The sequence below is a fragment of the Hypomesus transpacificus genome, chromosome 11 (genome assembly GCF_021917145.1).
Source record: "Hypomesus transpacificus isolate Combined female chromosome 11, fHypTra1, whole genome shotgun sequence".
Lineage (NCBI taxonomy): Eukaryota > Metazoa > Chordata > Actinopteri > Osmeriformes > Osmeridae > Hypomesus > Hypomesus transpacificus.
In genome coordinates, this window is record NC_061070.1 from 14,232,665 (window position 1) to 14,254,274 (window position 21,610).

The following is a 21,610-nucleotide window of genomic DNA, read 5'->3' on the forward strand; positions in this document are numbered from 1 at the left end:
CAGTTGTTGAGTAGGTGCCACATTCCCAGGTGGCATGTGGTGACAGGCCAATCGGGACACGCCTTCTGTTGAGAGTGGCCAGACCCCCCCGGCTCCTTATCCGCAGTCTACTCCCCCCCCCTCCCCCTCCCCCCCCCTCCCCCAGAGCAGCCCAAGGTCAGATGTGGGCACCTAAATCAGAGAACGGCCAGTCTCACCTCCTCAAGACTGTCTCAGGGGTTTTTACAGAGAGATAGATAGAGACAGATAGAGATAGAGAGAGAGAGAGAGAGAGAGAGAGAGAGAGAGAGAGAGAGAGAGAGAGAGAGAGAGAGAGAGAGAGAGAGAGAGAGAGAGAGAGAGAGAGAGAGAGAGAGAGAGTCTGGCTTGAGTGTCAGACAGAAAGAGTCTGTCTAGAGTGTCACATGGGCTGTCTGATTGGATGAGTTTCCTACTGTACTCAAGACTGAGATCTGAACTGAGCTGTGAAAGTAATCAGGCACAGTAGGTATGGAATGGCACTCAGTTAGGTAATGTCACTAATAACATCAGTCCTTGACTGTTTTTCAGATAGAGATAGTATAGTTTATTCTTGCCATGAACAGTTAATATGTTGTATGATGGAATGGGTGATAGGTAGCATGTTGTGTTTAACTGGCTAAAACAATGTACACAATACTGTATGTCCTGCATTGTACTGTAGTCCATTAAACGGTATAGACTACTTTTTGCAAATGCAATTCTGAATGTTCACATGGTGTACGTAACCATAGTGTGTCATTGGTGCTATGTCTGACTCAAAGCTCAGGTGATTTTTGATTTTGCTGCTGGCTGAGCTGAAGGATATTTGCGGTTTATGCTAGTGCCAGGAATGTTGGCTGATAATATCAACATTGAGTACTGAAGCACTCTCGGTTAGGAAGGAATCACACTCTGTGGAAAATCAGGCCTGTGTGTTTTCACTTGTCTCATTAAGTTTGACTGAGCAGTCGACTCCTCATGATCTCAGTGTGAGTCTTGCTGTCAGTCACCATCCTGTTGTCTGTTGTTGTGGCTTTACTTTTAACCCCCTCTTGCTTTGGACTGAATGACTTACTGGCTAAATGACTGACTGACCAAGGACCATGTGTTATAGAAGTTTGTGGCGGAAAGCTGTTGTCCAACGGCCTGTCCTTCAGTAGTAAGCTAATGACCCACAGAAGCCCTCACATCTAAAATCTCAGAACCTTATCTAAAACCACACTGACATTCTAATACATTTGTTTTTTTTTATCTAGCACAGTTTCTTTTTGTTCTTCAGTCAAATCTTTTGTGGAAGATGAGAGAGGAATGTTCTTACTGTAAGTAAAGACTTAGGTGAAAGAAGTGTGCTTCATAACAGCTTATCAGTCTCATGTTTATCTTGGCTTGGACATGGCTGGCTGTCCCCACACTGGTGGGCTAGTGCCGGCTTCTCTCTCTCTCTCTCTCTCTCTCTCTCTCTCTCTCTCTCTCTCTCTCTCTCTCTCTCTCTCTCTCTCTCTCTCTCTCTCTCTCTCTCTCCCTAACTTCTCTCTCTTTTCTCTCTCTCTCTCTCTCTCTCTCTCCCTAACTTCTCTCTCTTTTCTCTCTCTCTCTCTCTCTCTCTCTCCCTAACTTCTCTCTCTTTTCTCTCTCTCTCTCTTTTCTCTCTCTCAGTTGGCCTTTTCCGAGGCATCCCTTCCTAATATGGAATAGAGTGATTTGTGCTTTGACATGTTTATGTGGTGTTGCCATGATCTCTCACATTCTTCAATAACTGTTACAGCTGTACTGAAAGAAGACAGTTTCTTCTTTTTATAACACCGTCTTTTTCTTACATTCAATATTTTTGAGAAGCAAGATAAGTTCTGAGAAACAAATGATTCGTTTGCTGCAGTATAAGCTTTCTTCTGTTGGAATTGTTTGGAAATTAACAGATGTCACCTCCATAAATGGTGCCTGAGATTATTGATGTGTGGGCTCTTTGTGACATCAGAGATCTTGAAGGGGATCAGTCTTTAAATACACTAAGGTTATAGATAGATAATATACAAATATTATCTCTTACTACGGAGCATTTGTTTGAACTTTAGCTCAAAGATGGGTCGATTTTTTAGGTCTACTTTTACCCATGGGTCATGTCCCAAAATATCCTGTTTCATTTAGAACTGTTTTGGTAAGCATATTTTATGTGCATGTGGTGTGTGTGTGTGTTTGCGTGTATTTGCATGTGGGGGTTCTAACCATTTCACGTGTTTCTTTGCCTCTGTGCCTTAACTCAGCCACCCTTTTTCAACTATAGAAATGGATGTGTTCCTAGAGTGTCTCCTAAATCAGTCGTCTTGCATTGTTACAGTGAGGCTCCTGGCAACTGCATTGAGATGTTTCACTGCTTCTTTTCAGGTGTCCTGGTGTTTTTCTGCACGCTCTACTGACGCAGTTCAGATTAACATATGTCCTCACCCCCCCCATGTCTTTTTTTGTCAACCGGAGGACTCATTAGCTGTTAGACACTGATGTGTGAATTCCCTCAGCCTTTGTGAGAGTTTGGAGATGAATGTTTTTCCACGCCAACAACATTGTGCTTTATCATTCAACTAATGAGGAGAAAACTTTTCTAAGAATACTGTGAAGAGGTTACTGTGTTGTAGGCAAACTGTGTGTGTGGTGAGGATGTAGGGTTAGAGCTGATGAGTTTCCTCTCAACTCTTGCCATAGTGGATCCTGTTTCAGCGTGTAATGCTACCATAGGCGTGCCACCTTCTCATTAGCTAGATGCGGGGCCCAAATGTAGCAATTGTATGCATCACCGCTAGCATAGATCAGTGATAAAGTGATTGATGAAAATGATACATGCTGGGTGTGGGACAGTGTGTTATCAGACATCTCATTTTCAGTGTGTTTCCAGTCTTCCCTGCACAGGAATGGTCTGAGCCAAACTGCTGCTATCACATAAAAAATATGCTGCTGACAGCTATGCCATATTTTGCTGAAATCTTTGTCAACATAATACTCAATCTTTTCTCCTTTTTTCAGGCCTCTCCAGCAGAGGGCAGTGTGAGATATAATATATCCCCCAGTAAGTCCTGCAGTAGGCTGGTTTTAATCACTATTGGGGAATAATTGTGTTTACTTATGATTGGGACTGACATGCATGCCAGTGGGGGCTGGGTTGTGGAGGGTGTGAACATGCAGCATTGACACGTAGCACATAATCACACTTCTTGATACTTACACTGTCATTAATCAGTGCTTCATTTTTAATTAACCACACAAATCAGCATAACAACATACAGTTACTTAAATAAATAAAGTAAGTGAATAAAGTATCGCTATTGAATCATTGTACACGACAGACAGTGCTTCACTGTCTTCCACTTAATAAAGCTTACTGTTACAACAGAGATGTTCTTTCTGTCAGTAGCCTTCCTTCCTTCCTATAATCTGTCTTTCTTGACTCCGTTATCCCCTTTGACATCACATGGTCTGTCTGTTGTTTCCCCTAAATGGTGCCTTTATTCCTCATCCCATGAGGACTATACTCTACTATACATGGCTAATGTGTTCAGATTCATAGCGATTAATACAAAATGATCAATATGTAAAAAATACTATTCCACTTTATTGTCCCCTCCCACGACTTATACGCATGTGTGTGTACATGTGTATTTGTGTGTGTGTGTGTGTTTGTGCGTGTGTCAGCTCCTTTTGTACCCTCCGGTCCTCGTTCTGTCGCAGCAGTCAGGATCACCCCTCTGAGAAGCATGAAAGGCTCTCCTGATCTGATTCCTGCCTCAGGTGAGGAGCTGATTAACTCCTTCACTGCCCCTCTGCTTCCGCTCATTCATTATTTATCGGCTGAACTGAATGACACCATCAACAGACTGTAGAGGGTTAGGGGGACTATTTGAATACTAACTAGTGCACTAATACTTCACACAAATAATGAGTGCTCATTTAAAGCTAATGGCATTCTGGTGATGTTTAACCTGATGATGTGGGAGACAATCACTTGGTGGCCTGGATTTGATGTTGAAGTTCTATTACAGTCATTGAGGGCATGAAGATGATATATTCCCACTAGGCCTGAAGCAATAAAATCTTGTCCCATGGCGATAACTGAAAATCTTACTGAAAATAGCCATGTTTGAGATCCAGTATGATTGCTGCTTGACTTTGTTGGATTGAGGAGCTTCAGATACTGTATGAAGCTTGCATGATTTAACCTGTCTATCCATTTCCTAGAGTTGGATCCCTCGAGGGTGTGCAAAGGCAAGGGAGTAGTGACTTTACGGGCCACTCTGATCCACATAGATGATGAGGATTCCATCAGCGAAGAATCCAACGTTGACACAGCTCCAAGTAAGTCTCAGCTACTTCAGTGGTTGGCTAGCATTCTCTGGATAATGTAGAGGTATCACTCTCTACAGTGATATAAGATACCATGAGGAGGTGAGAGAGGCCAAGTCTGCATAGGCACTGGGAATGTGAGAATGAGGTGAATTAATTGTAGTTTACACAATCGAAAACAAAGTGCTTCTAAGAGGTTAAATGTATGTTCATATCTAACTTCTGTATGTCTTGATATGTGAGTTATGTTTTCTGTTCAGAAGTGCGTTTATATTTGGGTGTTTTTATGTCCTAATCGTTTACACTCCCTTCTCATATTTTAATGTGTCTGTCAGAGCAGCTTTTTGTTGTGTCCTGCCCACACTGCACTTTGGAACCAGGGCTTTGACTGTGGACTTGTTTGTTGTATTCAGCATGTTAGAACTGGCCTGGAGGCAGGCCAAGGCTTTGGGGGTGATGGTTTAATTGTTGTTGAGCCTGAATATAAAGGCCAGTGGAACAAATGGCCTTTACAGGGCACTGAATGGGCGCCTTGTTGTGATGACAAAGTTCACAGATTGTGGGAGAATCTTTTTTTCCTCCATGGGGATATTAGCATCTCTGTAGATGGAAAACCACCATGATAAGTGTTTGGTTCCAGCGGGAACAGCCGGAGATTCGTTTCATTTGGGATTAATTAACAGTTTTCTTTTTTTGTCACAAGTGTATTGCCGCCAAGTGACAAAGGATACAGTATTTTAGATACTACTAAATATTGAGTAGCTTTCTCAGAATGAGGACACTGACACTACAGTACTGTTTTTGGCAAAACTAAGAGTACTGCCAAATCGTTTCAGGTGGCTGGGCCAGCCAAATCAATGGAGACAGTGCTCAAGCAGGATTGGCAGAGGGAGGCGTAAACAACATCACAGCTGATCTACCTACAGTAAACAACACATTATCCCAGGTTTGTTTACGTCCAAACCTTTTGCATTTTGTGAGAGTCATGGAGGAAAAAAGAGTAAAGAGTTTGGTTGTATAATATGTGGATTGATGAAAAAGCAGACAGATGGAAAATGTACATCAACATGTTGTTGACGTTTGCTTTGTCATCAGGCAAGTTCACCCGTGAGCACAGAGGAGCTTCAGTGTCCCTCCTCCTCTGATCTTCAGAATCATCTTTTATCACCAGCAAAGGCCCCCTCTATCTACCCCTCCACCACAACAGTCAACCCAACCATAGTTTTGCTTCAACATCACAGAGGTAAGGGCTAGCTAGCTCTGTTTAAGGGCAACATTGCTTCATAACATGTAAACTTTGATTGTTATAAGCTCTGCAAAGGAGAAACCAGTACGAGGAACTATATACTGAGACGGCTGTAGCTTAATTTCACTGTCTTTGCCTTGTTCACTTCTATCTTTCCCAGAGCAACAAAAGCACATTTTTCATTTAGAAGGTATGCGCTAATACTCTTGTATACCATATCCTTCGTGTTCTTAGGATGTCCTACAGCATGTGGATCATCTGTTCATGTCTGCATCTAGCCACCAGAGAACATGTTCATGACTGACAATATTTGTTTTTCCTGTTTAGTTTAGCCATCTGCTCCTCCCACCCCCTACTGCCTGAATAGTTGACTCAGCACGTTCAATGTATTTGCTCTTGGCAATACCTGCAAACAGCATCAAGTGAATGAGTCATGTTGCCCATGTGTGTGGATTATGCACTGTGCTAATGGAATATTTCATTTTTGCTTGGACAGCCCATACAGTACCAGTCTCATATGTTGTTTGTATTATTTCATTGAAATGTGTATTTTGCCTTTCAATCCTTTTTTTTTTATCTCATATGACCAATACTGAATGCTAATGCCCACCACCTAAATTTTATTTTTCATAGCATTACACTTCTTTGGCAAATATATGAGGATGAGCATAACATCACACTGGCATTAAACTAAATTCTATTTGCTTTGATGTTGTTCTCTGCTTTTACTTAGACCCAACACCAGAGAGGGACAAATCCCCTGATCCAAGGCCAGTAGGCGGGACAGAGAGAGACCCCCATAGGGCCTCTCAGGTCCCAGTCCCAGATATGGACGGCAAGAGGATGAGGATGTCCCAGCACTCTCCTGCCCTGTGCCCTCTCACACAGCCCATTGTGCCTGTACGGGTAAGACAGCAACTAAGACAACTGCTCTAGTTTGATTGGCTTTTTGTTCATGCAGGAGTTTCTAACTTTTTTCTAAGAATGATCTTTGAATCTTTATGTTTCAGAACACGGAGAAGTCGAAGGACTGGTACAAGAATATGTTTAAACAGATTCACCGAATTCCAGGTAAGGGAAGTCTTTCAGCTGTTCTGAAGTTCTGATATGATGGGTCCTGTAAGTGTGTTTGTTTGTTTGTTTGTGTGATTGTCTGTGTGTGTGTGTGTGTGTGTGTGTGTCTTTGTTTGCGCGCTTGTTTTTGTGAGTCAGTTTTTGTCACTTGTGTGTTTTGTCTCTTCGTAATCACACTCAGAGCCTGTTGAGGAAAACCCATATCGCCCCACCTACATTTTCCCAGAATCCTATGACAGGCAGATGAAAACCACAGGTATCCAATGGCAGTAACAGCTCCATGTCTCCCATTGGCTTCACTAATCTGTAATATGCTCACTCATCTAAAATATGGCACCACATGTCCAAGCTCTTTTAGTTGCTAACCATTACCATACATTTCAAAAATATGAAATGTGATTATGTGATACATTTCCATATAAATAATTTCCGACTTCTAAAGTTGAAGTTAAATCATTTATGTGAAAAGTCATGTATATAATAAAATATGTTACAATAATTCCTTTTTTGTGTGTAGTAGAACGGAAGTAGAGGGATAATCAAACTTTCTAGACTTGACTACCAAAGTGGTATGACTAAGAGACAGCATTCATCTTGTTTGAAGAAAGATCATCAATGGGTCTTAAACCCAGTGAGTCTTTTTAGCCACTAGATGGTAGACCAGTACCATGAGCTAGCAAACATACCAAAGACTCACAGGAAGTTCATGAATGCACATGAATGTCTCAGCATATTAAAGTGTGCTTGTAACCTGATGTTTAACAGTTATGTGTATTAGGGATGTGTGTACAGTATATATTTGCATGTTTGTGTTTATTAAATGATCGATAATGCCATGTATGTTATCAAGTGAACTTGGAACTTTACTGGGAACTCACTCATGCTTTACTCCTGCATTGTCCCTGCTTTAAGACAACCTGATGTATCTGTTCACCCATCCCTCTGTCAATAAGTCCATGTGTCAATCAAGTTGTTCAGCCAGAATGTTTACCCTAAGGAGACAATTCCCAGATTACCTTGCTGGGCATTACTTATTCATATCCTGAAGGCTGATCGATAGCCTCTCTTTTTAGATACTGTAGATGAGGCTTTTTCCTAAGTGCTTTGAAGCACTCCATGGCTTCTGAAAAGCACTTTGTTAACATTTAGTATAACTATCAGTACTAAACTAATGGAAGCTAAGGCATGCAGGGGACATATACGTGTTGAAAAGGTGTTTTTTCTTAAAGCGGCCATGTCATGTATGACTATATAGACTCATAAATTATACAATTGGCTTATAGTGTAATACTGTATCTAAAGCCTACGTTTTGCATGGCTTTTCATGCAATGCATACAAATCAAACGCTTGTAATTTGGTTCTAGTAATATGTAGTTGTAATTAATCATGCATGCAATGATATGTAGCACATATGCCACACAAATGACATAATATACAGTACCAGTCTGTAAACTTGATACTCTTAGCTGTGCTCATAAAATCTTGGCAAGCTTAGGTACACTACTTATCATCTGTGTAGCATTACTACTTAGCAACCTCTGGTGGATATGTTGAATACTTCACTATGGAATCAGATTTTTGATTCATGAAAGCAAATGTTAAAGTGTTAACATTGTTGTTTTCAGATGACAGTCCCTCTCCATTTGGTTATCTGGAAGATGGTGAGTTTTGACTGTCTCGACAGTCATTAAAGTGTTCAGTAACCCAAAAATAAACATGGTGTTGTTTGAATTAATAGACATTTTATCGACCAGATCCCTCCTTTGTCTATATTCAGTAAAAGGGGTGCCACGTTCAAAAAGTGCTGCTGAAGTAGAAGAGTCCAGAGGTCAGTCAATGCCAGTGCCAACGCGGTCCTCTTCACTCAAACCTGCCAAAAGGTTGGTCTTTTTCTTATTCGCTTCGTACAGTTGTGTTATATACCATGGCCTTCACGCATCTGTCTCCCAGTTGTCTGTGAGTGACTTTGACTGAAAGCCACGGTTACCTAGTCACCCATTCAGGTCCCCTGGTCATATTAGATGAGGGTAGACACCCTCCTTATGGTGGTGCTGACAAAGAAGATCTTCTCTGGAAGGCGTGTAAGAATGAGTGATGGCGTGATGAAGGAGGACAGGTGATAGAGGATAAACTGTTGCTCGCTGGAGTTGTAGATTGCGTTCCCGGCTGCCTTGTCACATCATTAGTGCTTGTTCTATCTTCCGAACAGTTTGACTAGGTATCCATGCTTTTCGTCTCTTGACTGTTCACACACTTTGCTTTGACCATGACCCTTGTTTTGTGGAGGTAGCATTTTATGACAAATATGCTATGCACCACTGAGACATTATGTTTGACAGCTAACAGTTAATCATAGGAAAGCATTTGTACCAGACTTCCTTTTGAAGTCAGTGGATGAAACGGATGGCACTGAACATACATTTTCTCTCAGGAAATGCAGAGCTCTGGTTTTTGTCATCTTGTTTACGTGATTTGATTAGTGACTCAACACATGACTGTAAATTGGATTTTGTGTTATATAGCCCAGAAAGAAAGAGATGGAGTGGGAAAAAGAGGCAAAGAGGGGGTTATAAAAGACTGCTGTGGATAAGGACTTCTGCCGCAAACTAGCCATAGCCGGTTGCCATGGAGACTGCGTGATAAGGATTGTCTCTCTCTCCCCTCCCCCTTTGTAGGAATGAGTGGGAGCCCCCGGATAAGAAGGTAGACACCAGGAAGTACCGTGCCGAACCCAAGAGCATCTTTGAGTACGAGCCAGGAAAATCATCGGTGCTGAAACTGGAGAAAACGGTATGGTAGCCAGCTCACTGCCACGCTTATGTTTGCCTGTTCAGTTTTACGCATGTTTTGTAAGCTGTTCCTCCCCTATCAGAGCTTAGGTGGCTGCTTTACTAACTAGGACAGCTCTGTAGGCGATGTATGTGCAGACCGAATCGCCATGTGTACAACATTCCTAAAGAGGCTCCTGTTACAATGACAGATGACCCTAGCTTCTGTTGGTGGTGTGGAGGTATCACTTACAAGAATAGCCATTGTCTTGCTAGTGTTCAACTTAAGCTTATTTGATGGATTTTGCTTGGGCAAGGACAGTACACACACAGCGTTTTCATGAGGAAATATGCAATGTACTCGTAAAAATGTGGTGAATGAGTCATGTGACATCATCCGATGTCCTTGAGGAGCCCCAGTTGTGATTAGCCTCACCAAATAGGTCATTATCCCTTGACGTGCCGCCTGGCTCTTGGGAACATTCAAAGGAAAACGACAGAACAAATTGTGCGCTGAAAGGAAAGGATTCGCTGCATTTGCAGTTACTTCAGCTCATACAAGCCACAGCTTTCCCAAATATAGACTAGAGAACCAGAGAGGTACAGGGTGGGAACACTGTGTAGTTATTTGATTACATAATAATGTAATCACTTTAGTTGCAACTCAATTCAACTGCACCAACAGATGTTGTTAGCAGCTCTGGCCAACTCTATGGCAGCACATACGGGAGACGATGACAACAAGGTATTGTTGTCACCTGGACTGCTACCTAGTAGACAATGGTCAGTCTCTGTACGTGGTTGACTCTCCACCTACGAGGCCAATCATATGGTGTCAGTTGTAGCTCGATTGATCCTTTTTTTCCACCTCATCCATTGTATCTGTATTGTAGTTTATCTTTGGGCATATATTTACCTTACTGAGTGTTTGGATAAGAATTCACAAATACGTATATACAAAATATTTAATTGACTTATGTTATGGTAAAAAAACTAAGGATCAGACTGTATCCGTATAAAAGTCTGTTCTCGTGTTTAGAACTTGTTCGTCTTGTGGATTCCATCATTAATGTGCCATAGCCTCATTGTCTTTCTGTGTAAATGCTGTGCTGTCTGAACTGTCTTCTCTGTTATTTCTCCTCTTTTCCTTATTGCCATGCCCCTATAGACTCAGGATTTAAATCCAGAAGATGTAGATATAGAGAATGAGCCTTGGTATAGATTCTTTTCAGAGATGGATTTTGAGAAAGTGGTAAGTCGTCACAATCTTTTAAGGTGACAGTGTAATTAAATCATGCATGTGATAACATTTATGTTTAAATACTTAAACAGTGTCTGTCTCAAAGGACTACTCCAAACTCTACCTCACGTCACTCCTTCAAACCTGAACTGATTGATCAACAACAACATCTTGTTTTGCACTTTACAAACTTTACAAGTTTTACTATAGGATTTCCTCTATTTCCTAAGACACTACCATTCTTCAACGACAGTATTGTCGGTTTCTGCGACCACCGTATGACAAAACTGTGTGTGGACATGTCATTCCATGTTTGGTACTGTATATAATTTATCATTGTGGCTTGGCATTGTTTTCAAACCTTTCAAACCAAAGAAAATAATTGAATAGATTTTTTTCATTCATACACCATACTGTAGTCTCACTGTATTTTACACTTACAAAAAGCCCCTAAAGAAGATTAGATATTTTGGTGTCTTCCATATCCTTTATCCTGGCTACCTTGGCCGCCTGCAAATCTCTTTAAGTTTGGAAAATAACTTTAGATAAGCTTGGTTTAGTCTGTAGACCACTGTGTGACTACCTACAGTAGCAATGGCTCTTATTCAGAGTGACTAAGATTATTTAAATTTGTACATGCTGTCTATGCTATGGGTCTAATTATAAACCCACGCAAACCAGATGCCTTTTCTATAGGGTAAAGAATAATTAATGTATCCCAGCTGTTGTTGGGCCACCAGGCATTAGGCCATAGCTGTCCCACAGGATCCTGGCGGCTGTACCATCCATGGCACCTTGCCCGTTCTACCATATCATTAAGTCAGCACCCTTGCAAAATGTGGTGTTATTCATTGATGGGCAACCTGCAAATGAGGACACATACAGTAGCACAGGCCAGAGGACTGGCCAAGGTGACTCAGACTAATGTAACACCTCAGTCAGATAGCATCAGGCCTGCACAAGCACTACATGACAGTCCCAGGTAGTTGTGGAAAGACATGCTGTCTCTGGTGTATTAAATAGTGTTCTGAGTGAGGACATGCTGTCACCGATGAATCAGTAGATGTTTGACTTATAGGAGCTTGACAAATACATGCCCGGAGCCTGTCTTGGCACCAGGCTATATGGGACTGGAAGACTGGCTTTCCCACCAACAGATGTTCCGTCTCCTTGCCCTATGACAGTCAGGGCCAACCTCCGACGAGTCTGCCTGGAAAACCCTGGATCATATGAGACGGCACCACTGACTCGGCTGTGAGATCATGTTGTAGCGTCAGCTAAACACATGGGAGGAATCTCCAGTTCCCAGCCTTCTCTTTGAGTCAAGGGGGGTGATCTGTTGAAAGACATGGCTGACTCCAACTCCTAGTTATATGAGGAGCCTGGTAGTAGTGGTGGAACCAGCTCTCTCCCTTGGTAGATATTGGGGCATTTGGATATTTGCCAGATGAGCTCAGTTTGATGACTGACTCCCTGTGAAACGTCAGTCAATGCTAAAGCTACACCCGGTATGTGTAATATTTGACCCTTAAGGCTGGCCTAGACAGACTGGCTCAATAGTCTTTGACTGACATATCTCTTTTCGGTCCTAGTGACTACAGCTAACTGGAAGAGTTCATGAGTTTAAATGAAGAACTGACTCTATAAGGCTCTTGTGGCAGCCAGTTTGTATACTTGGCCCAATGTGACAGCATGGCCATTTCTTATCCTCGATGAACAAGAGACAAGTGCTCACCTGAACTCACACAGCACTTTTTTTAAAGAATAAAAAACAAATCACACATCTTGTGAAAGGCACATTCACAATTCATTACCACACAGTGACATCCTTGAAAAGTCAGATTGACCATTGACACAAGAAAAGGTCATAAGCTCACAGTGGTCTAGAAGTGGATTCAATACATAGGTCATCATAGTCCTGTGGTCATAGTTCATAGAAGGCTGACCAGAGTCAGAATTCCATACATAACTATGGTCAGGACCATCATATTGGTCTCCTGTGTCCGACTGAGTGACGCTGTCTGTCTGGCATATGCTGAGGAGAGGGCAGCTGCAAGCAGCTACAGAATCTTTTCAATGAGTCACATACCACCCGGTGTGAGACTCCATGTACGACCTTAACGTTCCACCGGAAGCAACCCATAAGCCGACCCAGCCCATTGTGTTTTCCGATTTAACCTCTGTTATATACTTAACCTTTATCTCTAAGCATTTAGTGCTGAGGGGGATGAGTGATACAGCTATAACAGTATAGTCATGCTGGCAAGCGGTTATGTTCGTAAGAACATCCCTAAACAAATAAGAGGGTTCACTTTTGGAAGGAACGGATTCAAGTTACCATGATCAGAGTCCTGATTCCTATTTCTGAAGTTGAAAAGCACTCCAACCTGCGATGGAGACCTATTAATACTTCAGCAAAGTAGTAAATTTCTTTCAGTCATCTAGGACACCTGTTTGGAAACAGGCATTTGAAAATGTGCAAACATTAGTTACACAGTGTTCCACTGACACGTCGAGGGAAAGGAGTCCATTCCTCCTTCTGTCTGGCTCGTAACAGCATCTGATACTGCTGTTTTTATATCTGATATGATATTTGCTCCTGGGTGTTATGTATGTTATGGATTTGGGCTTTCCACGGTATTGTGTTGCTCTGTTCTTGAAGGGGATTGTGGGGCTAACATTTAAAAAGGGCCGACAGTTTTGAGTTCCTGTCTCCATGGCTAATATGAATTGCTGTTAGAAATGTAATTTCACCTTCCACGTACCCATACATATACCAGACACACAGTGACATGACTCAGGCTACTACAGTATCTCTTGTAAATAATCAGATTAAGATTCCATTCCTTGACTTCAGATAATCCTTTCACTCCTTTATTTTCCATCAGCGCTGTGTGTGCGAGCTCAATTACCCACCACTATCAAGGGACAGCCTTTCAACCCCTGTTGACAGTGACGGGGGAGATCACAGAGAGGGCACACAAGAAAGGAGGCGAGGGCAGACAGATTATTTGGTGGCAGTGGCATGTTCTCGAAGGGTGAAGTGGCATGGAACATTTGGCTTTATAAATAGATTAGTCTATAGACCTGCCAGCCTGAATTCTGGTCTTATAAAGATAGGCATTTGTTCTGAAAGGTTATTAATGATCCTCCTCTGGCAACCAGGAGGAGAGGCATGTCAGGGGAAATGAGCTGTGCAGAATGCTACTGGTCTGGTCAACTGTTTTCTGGATCGTGCGTGCAGAGGGTGATGCGCCAAAGTAGATGTGGCGCTACTAGACGGGTCAGGATGGCGCTGGGATTGCGCAATCTTATTTGCAAACAACAGTTGTGCTTTTATTCATAGCTCGTATGTCACGTCTGTTATTTTTACCCTCTGTGACGTCCACATTGCAAAAAGCAACAGAAACAGTGGTCTAAAATTAGCAAGCTCTAAACCATTCAAAATGCTTGATGGTGCTCCCCCAGCGAATGGCTCTCTATGTTTTGGGGTTAGTAACTGCCCCACAAATAACAAACTGCTTTTGATCTCAAGATACCCACGTGCATGTCGGCTCTCACAGTTCTCCACACATACTTACTCAATTCTTCTTCTCTTGCTTGACGATCTTATCTTATTTTAACTTTGCTTGACAATTGTGCCTATTTTTCAACGTATTTTTCTTCATGTGTGCTCATTTTGATGTCTTTGAATTCATTGTTCATTGTATAATATTGTATTGCAAATTGTATTGCATTATTACATTTCTGTGTGTTTGTATGTGTGTGTGTGCGTGTTTGTTTGTTTGTGTCTGTGTGCGTGTGTGTGTGTGCGTGTGTGTGTGTAATTTGGCCTGCTAGCACCACCAGCTGGTTAATTGTCCCCTGGTCTGGTCCACTGGTAATGAGAGTGACTCAATACCAGACAAAAGAGATGGCCTCTGTTAGAGACAGCAGCTGATTGGCTGAGCTAGTGACAGCCCCCTCCCCGCATGGGTGCCCCTGACCGATGCACGCCCACCCCCACAACCCCTCCTCACTGCTGCTTGTTTTCTCCAACTTGCACGCGGGCCAAAACACACGCTTACTCTTCTATGTAAAGCTTCAGAGCTAAGAATCCTGGGCTTTCGAGGCAGTACAGAGACGGCAGAGAGAGAGAGAGGAAGAGAAACAGAGAGAGAGAGAGAGGACAAAGAATCTCACCATAGCTAATGCTCCTGCTTCCATTCTAGTTGGAGGAGACCTTCCTGTGGATCTATCAATGACTTCTTTGTTTGGTTTGTTGCAGAGTGCCCCCTCTTTCAGCCCCCTGGAAACCCCTTCCGACCTACAGCAGTAGTAAGTCCACGCTTCTCTTACCTATACGTGTGCTGCTCGATTCCTATCTGTTTGTTGCTCTTTATTTCAGGCATGTATTGAGGATGGACAATCAGAGGGGGTTCGGTATGCTTAGACCCTATGGAGCTCTCCCCCTACAGGGGGACCCCTGCTTCCTGAGAGCTTCCTCATAAGAGTAGGAGCTGCCAGTACAGTCTGTCCTCTGTCTGGGTTCGATCTTTTTTGGAGGGATGGTGGTAGTAGAGGAGACACATAGTGGGGAGACTGTGTGTCAATTCATTCAGAGCAGAGGCAAACAGGCCAGAGCAAAACCTGGTTGTCATTAGTGGGGAGGAAGAGGGAACTCCAGCCGCTCCCACCCATGCTGCTATACGTAGCTTCAAAACCGTTATCTCCCCCTGAATGGATGAGCGAGAAGCTGCATCTTCTACTAGAACAATGGTTTTATACGACTGAGGATGTTTGGTCAGTGAGGAAACAGCACGTCTGACGGCTTTGATCTCTTTGTTTTTGTCAGCAGAGATTTATGTGTTCTATTTTTGTTTCCGTAATAAAATGTGTGGAATTCTGGACCAAGCCATGGTGACTTTCTTGTGGTCCAGTAACTAAACTTCTCCCTCCACTTTTGTATGGAACTTTCTGTTGCTCTGTTAATGTCAGTAGTCTGAGGGTAAACAGTAATATTATCATTATCTAATATGTACAGCTGGTTTTTGGAACGTCCAGTATGTGATGTGATCACTTTCAGATAGCCATTGTGAAGGCTCATTGACTAGTCCTAAAAAGAAGCATGAAATTGCATAGACTTTCTCTCTCTTCAAAGGAACATGTGTTTAGGGCGTGTTAATTTTCTCTGGGGTTTCTTTGAAATTGGAGGACTTCTTGAAATTACTTTCTTCTTTCTAAAGATGTCTCTGTGCCTCATTTGCCCCTTTCAACCTTATCTTCTATGTTTACATTTTCAATACCACATCCATCATGCGGCTAAGAGTATAAGAAAAGCAAAGAATGGGAAATTATTTTTTATTTTGGAGTTCAACGCAGGTCAGCAACAGACATCCTGTGTAGAATCCACCAGAAGCTGAGATCCTTACACACAGCACATCAGTATAGACCTGTGTTCTATTGCATGTAGGCTTGTTAATTATTAAAATGTATTTAAAGTGATAAATAACATTAACATTCTTCTCCCTGCCCTATAAATAATATTGGTAAGAACATCTCCAGACAATAACTGAAGTTATTATGCAACTGCTATGGATCCCCAGTCCAGTACTGTAGCACTGGAGCCAGTGTCTCTCCCCCAGGCTGTCTGACATCAGATGATCTCAGTACTATCTTCCTCAGGAACAATCTGAGATATTCCATTGCGTTATGTAGCCCCATGCAGATTCCTGAGAGGGGATTTATTTGAATACTTCAATGTACCCATAAAGTACATGACTTTATTGGCAGTCTTTAGTATTGAGTCAGTGGTCCAAATACCTTTTTTTAGATGGCTGTGAGAAGCCAGCCAGGGAAGGGGAGGGGGGATGGTTCAAATGTGGCTTATGGCCAAGTTATCTAAGCAAAACTGTAACTATCTAGCCAAATATTTAGATTTCATCATCCCAATTGATTTCCTTCTCTAGTCTACCTTATTTTTATCCTCCTGGAGGGGCTGTTTGTTTGTGTTTTACCAGTTTTATTTCTATGTATGATTTACATTGATACTAGAAATGACTGTCAGTTTAATGAGCACAGGCGTGCAAGGCTGCACAAACAGGGAAGCAGAACGTGGCGCACTAAAGTGGTATCTCATGTTGAGTGAACCTGAGAACAGTGCAGGTGCATGGCAGAGGCTGCACATGACAGCATGTGGGAACACTCAGACAATATTTTTAGAAATCTCTCCCATTGGCCCCTGTGGAATGCTAAGATAAGGGTAGCAGTGAGTGCCGTTATGTTTTAAGTCAAGGTCCAAATTCCACACATGCCTTTATAAAAGCGTATTTTTCAACCTACATTTAGTTTTCATAAATGCAACAAAATCTCAGAATGTGCACAATAAGTTCAAGCGAACATGTTTTAGTCAGCCATACATATTGCCAAGCCTCAATAAATGTATTGTCTCTTAAATGCTGATTGTGTAACAATTTTAACTGAATTAAGCTGTGTTGTAATTACCATTACACAAAATATTTACCCTTGGCATGTTTTAGACTACTTTTGGCAGTGCAAATGTGCAGGCCTATCTTAATCAGACATCAATAATAAAGCTGCTTTCTGTGTTTAATTGCTCCGTCCTCCATGTCCCTCTCATCCATACGCAGCTCCGCCTGCAAGGCCGGACATAGCGAGGTGGAGAAGGACGGGGAACTGTCGGGGAGCGAGCCTGCGGCTCTAGAATGCGACCGCCATGTTTACAAGAGCGTCCTCGAGGGCGGCGACATTCCTCTGCAAGGTCTGCGGGCCCTCAACAAGCGCCACGCCAGCTCGTCCTCTTCTAAAGGTAGGAATCCAGTGGTGCTCCACAGGCTGCCTGTAGAGATAGAGGGCGCAGGCTCCTCACTGGGCCATGCTAAGGCCTTCCACTGAGACGGAAACAATGACTTCCAGTGATGTTGGACTGTAAAAGTGTCAGGGATACATGTGTTTCCTTTTAACTTTCTGTTGGAATCTACGCGTTTCTTTCCTCTTCTTTTTTTTCTCCTTTTTTTTGTTGTTGCTTTGTTTGCTCCAGGTTATCATAGCAGTGGCCAATCACCTTGCAACATTCATTTTCTCAGCAGTTTTTTTTTATTATTGATGTCATCCACGTTCCACCAAACTTTATCCAGTCATTTGCTTGGGAAGTCACTGAGATCTAAACGTTATGGGGAGAGAGAGAAGGTTGCTTGCAGTGTTTCAGCTAAATCAGGCTAACTTCAGATTCTGATCCTGTCCTCCATTCCTGAAGCAGGCAGTAGCTAGGCAGGCTTCGGGCAGGGCTCCAGAGTGTTCCACAACCAGAGAGCAGAGGTGCAGCAGGGGGACGGATGGGGAGGAAAGGGGGAGATAAACAGGGCTCTGCTTAACGGGCTGGGCCGGACAGGGGTGAGATCAACAAGAGGGACACAGAGGGTGGGCAGGCAGGAGGAAGTCAGCTGTCAGACTGAGGTCAGAGGATGGAATGCGTGCGCACATGACCAGGAGAGAAATGCTGGGGGAGGAAAGGAAAGGAGGGAGAGGGGAGGAGAAAGGAAGGGACGGATCGGGCACAGACACGATGCTGCCCCCAATACTTAACATTCCGATTGTTGAGCAATGCTTAAACCAACGTCAGAAAGTCAGGGAGCTCACCTTTGTGACAGTCAGTTTCTAATGTTTATTTTCCGTGTTGCACCCACATTACATATCGAACATATATTAGTTATCTATAATTGAACACCTCAGTGGAGAAATATCATTTTCCTCAAAATAGATTGTGAAGTCCTACAAAACGTAAATCGCTTGTTTAGGATTTTGGTTGATATTTTGGACTGTCGGGTCCTGCCTCAAGGCCCCATTCAGTAAACTAAAGGAAACAGCTGTAAAGGCAATTCCGCTGTATCTTGATTGAAGTCAACTGACTAGCACACTTGGTCATTATGGCTCACCAGAGACATTACCCTAGGTCTTGCACTGCCAGATGAAGTGTGGACACAAAATACAGGAAAGCAAGCGACCAAAAACTGGAGTAAACGCTTATCATGTGTGTGCTGATAATGGCAGGCGTTGTGTTTTTATTTAGGTAATACTTCTTGAGGGATTTTAAGGGGTTTTATATATTATTTCCCTCTTAATGTTCAACAAACATCAAACTTGTTTCGTTCAGTCTTTCTGTTGGACCTTGAATGAGGATATTTGGCATTAGATATACTGAGCCATGTAGCCATAGAGCCACTAAGCCATGCTTTTGGCTCAGCAAGATGCTGAGCCAAAAATGCAACTGCCTTCCACAACAGTCAGGGACAAAGATGATGCCCATTTGTTGGTTGTGCTACTGCACCTTGTGTGACATTTGTCTGATTTAGGCAATATTTACAGTGTCATATGCTTACTTACAGGCCTGACAACATCACATCATCATGACATGGCATCTCATGGCATTCTGTTCCTGGCCCTATGTGTTCCACATCTTTATGTTGTTACAGTCATCGGTAGATCAATAGGTCATAGAGACTGAAAAAGCATACTAGATCCAAATGGATTTGGAGATTGATCAATTAAGTTGATAATCTTGAACTGTTGATTTTATGTAAGTTGTACTATATGTATCGGTTACTACAGTATGAAATATTTTTGTAAGGCATTAAAAGTTTCACTGCTCCATTTTAACACATTTTACTTCACTACGCTGTAGAGCCATTGCTATTAGTATAACACAGTCATTTGTTACTTGATGTAAACTACATCAAGTTTTTTCTCTTCTCATCAACTTTTGATGGAAGTTAGTCTTTCTTTAAAAATGTGTCTGACAGTGTTTAAGTGTGTGTGTGTGTGTGTGTGTGTGTGTGAATCTGTGACCATTGTAATCTAATATGCTGTTTATTCTGTTGTCCTGCATGCTTGCCAGTGGATTATAAAGGTGGGAATGGCCATATAATTTCACCCTGCTCCTCTGTAAATAGTCGATCAGTTCTTGCCAGTAATGCCCTAGGTTACCAGTGTAAGAATAAGAAGCCTCTATCTGCTGCCAAAGCCTGCATACCACAAATCCTCCCCTCTAAATTCAAGCCCAAGCTTCTGTCCCCCAGTGGCGACAGCCAGGACTGCAGGACTGGGCCTGTCAGGCACCCCAAAGCACACAGTTGTGAGGATCTGTATACTGGGACATGTGGGCCAGGAAGCGCTGGAACATTGGCAGGGGAGGATTGGCAAAATGTAGACTCCCTCCCCAACTGTCCATCTGAGTGTGAGTCTGGCCTTAGGAATGGCTCCCCAGCGACCAGAAGGAGCACCGCTGAGTTCTCCACCATGTACAGGAACATGCACAGCATCCAGAGGCCTAGCTCGGTGGGCTCCAGCCCCCACGGCAGTGTCCGGAGCCTGGCCTCACTTTTTGAGAAAACAGGGGTCAATGAGGGTGAGAGGTCAGAGGGTGACGAGGCTGGTAACATTCCACGGGATGCCGTGTCATCACGGGTCAGTGAATTTGAGTTAATCATCCAGCGCTCCAGCCCTGCACCCACACGCTCCTCCTCCATGCCAACGCTGCACTCCGACCACAGTCACAGTCCCAGCCCTAGCCCAGCCCACCTCTACATGGCTTTTGCAGTCTCTGCAGAGTCCTTGCTGGAAACGGAGCCTGCGCAGACAGAGACAGTGGTCTGCTCCCTGGTGGACACAGAGGGCAAGGCAGCCAGGGAGGAGACATCTCTGTCAGGCAGTGAGGTGGTGGAGAAGGTGCTTTCCCTGGAGTACAGTGACTCACTAAGAGCTGAGTCACTGTCTGGGGCTGAGACTGAGGCGGAGGCGGAGCAGAGTTCTACTGAAAAGGCTCCTGGAGAGAACCATCTGGCAGCCAATGAACCAGACTGCCCTCAAGTGATGGTTACACCTCCCTTTCCACACAACCACAATCACAACCTGAACCACCACCATCATGCCCTCCACAATCACCTCCACTTGAAACCCAGTAAATGCAAAGGCTCCTGCCCGGCCTCTTACACACGCTTCACCACCATCCGCAGGCATGAAAGACAGCAGGCCTCAGCCCAACAGAACAAGCAGGCCCCCCAGGAAAAGAAAAGCAGTCTGCCTGGCAACCTGTTCCTCCTTGGCCCGGCACCATTCAGGGTCCGGAGACCCCTCCACCCCCACCAGGCCAAGAGAACTCTGTCGGCCACCAAGGTAATGGCTGGCCACAGCAGTGGGTCCGTTGAGCTGAGGCCGCTGATCCCCCAGCGCCTCTCCTCCCTGGAAGTCCTGGAGAGACTGAACAGTATGGATGGGGGGTCAGAGGGGGGAGACAGGGACAGCCTGACTAATGGGGAGGGCTTGGACGCCAACGGAAACCTTCTGCAGCTCCGGGCAGCTCGCCGCAGAGGTGGCTATCTCCATACTTTCACCAGCGTCACTTCCCTTCTCCCTCTCCTCTTGCACATGTGTCCATCTCTGTGGTCACTCATTCTCTGTCTGACTTTTTTGTCACATTGTGTCCCTTTTCCTCCACAAAACAATGGTGCCACCGTCCATCTTTAGTTTGTGTGCTTTTTTTTTTTCCTTTTTACAAAGTGACAGTGCAGCCTCCATCTCACTTTTTGTGTGTAGTTTGATGCTTTTTTTCCAATTCATTTTGTGTTTGAGTGTGGCCTTGCCCAGTGAACATTTTTCCCCACACAAATCCATTTGAAAGCATTTCAATTACTATATGGGATTCTGACATCGTTTGGTAAAGTATGTGTCTTTTGGCAACACTTCACTGAGGAGATAAAACTGAACAAATGTGTCCCACATGAATTTTACACTCATTTGTAAAACATCCTATTTCAAGACCCAGATGAAATGATGTATAAAGTTTATGTGGGTTAAGGAATAGCATTGCAGATACCCCCTCAAGTGATGTGTTACCATGTTTTTATGGTTTTGAGTTTTGTTTGTTTTGGGAGAAACACATGTGCTTCATCAAGGCC

At 43.4% G+C, this 21,610-nt stretch overlaps 1 protein-coding gene across 2 annotated transcripts in view; it reads left to right on the forward strand.

Moving 5' to 3' along the window:
* The window catches only part of LOC124473401 (sorbin and SH3 domain-containing protein 1), a 35,534-nt gene that overhangs the window by 5,082 nt on the left and 8,842 nt on the right, over positions 1–21,610 (forward strand). Inside the window, exons 2-16 of one of the 2 annotated variants that reach the window (XM_047028759.1) lie at positions 3,016–3,058; positions 3,682–3,777; positions 4,225–4,341; positions 5,166–5,275; positions 5,425–5,572; positions 6,309–6,481; positions 6,586–6,646; positions 6,831–6,905; positions 8,276–8,311; positions 8,428–8,530; positions 9,326–9,440; positions 10,587–10,670; positions 14,926–14,975; positions 17,288–17,466; positions 19,552–21,024. In XM_047028759.1, coding sequence (XP_046884715.1) covers positions 3,744–3,777; positions 4,225–4,341; positions 5,166–5,275; positions 5,425–5,572; positions 6,309–6,481; positions 6,586–6,646; positions 6,831–6,905; positions 8,276–8,311; positions 8,428–8,530; positions 9,326–9,440; positions 10,587–10,670; positions 14,926–14,975; positions 17,288–17,466; positions 19,552–21,024 — 2,758 coding nt within the window. In that variant the 5' untranslated portion in view covers positions 3,016–3,058; positions 3,682–3,743. The remainder of the gene's footprint in view (positions 1–3,015; positions 3,059–3,681; positions 3,778–4,224; positions 4,342–5,165; positions 5,276–5,424; positions 5,573–6,308; positions 6,482–6,585; positions 6,647–6,830; positions 6,906–8,275; positions 8,312–8,427; positions 8,531–9,325; positions 9,441–10,586; positions 10,671–14,925; positions 14,976–17,287; positions 17,467–19,551; positions 21,025–21,610) is intronic. The other variant, XM_047028758.1, reaches the window with a different exon arrangement.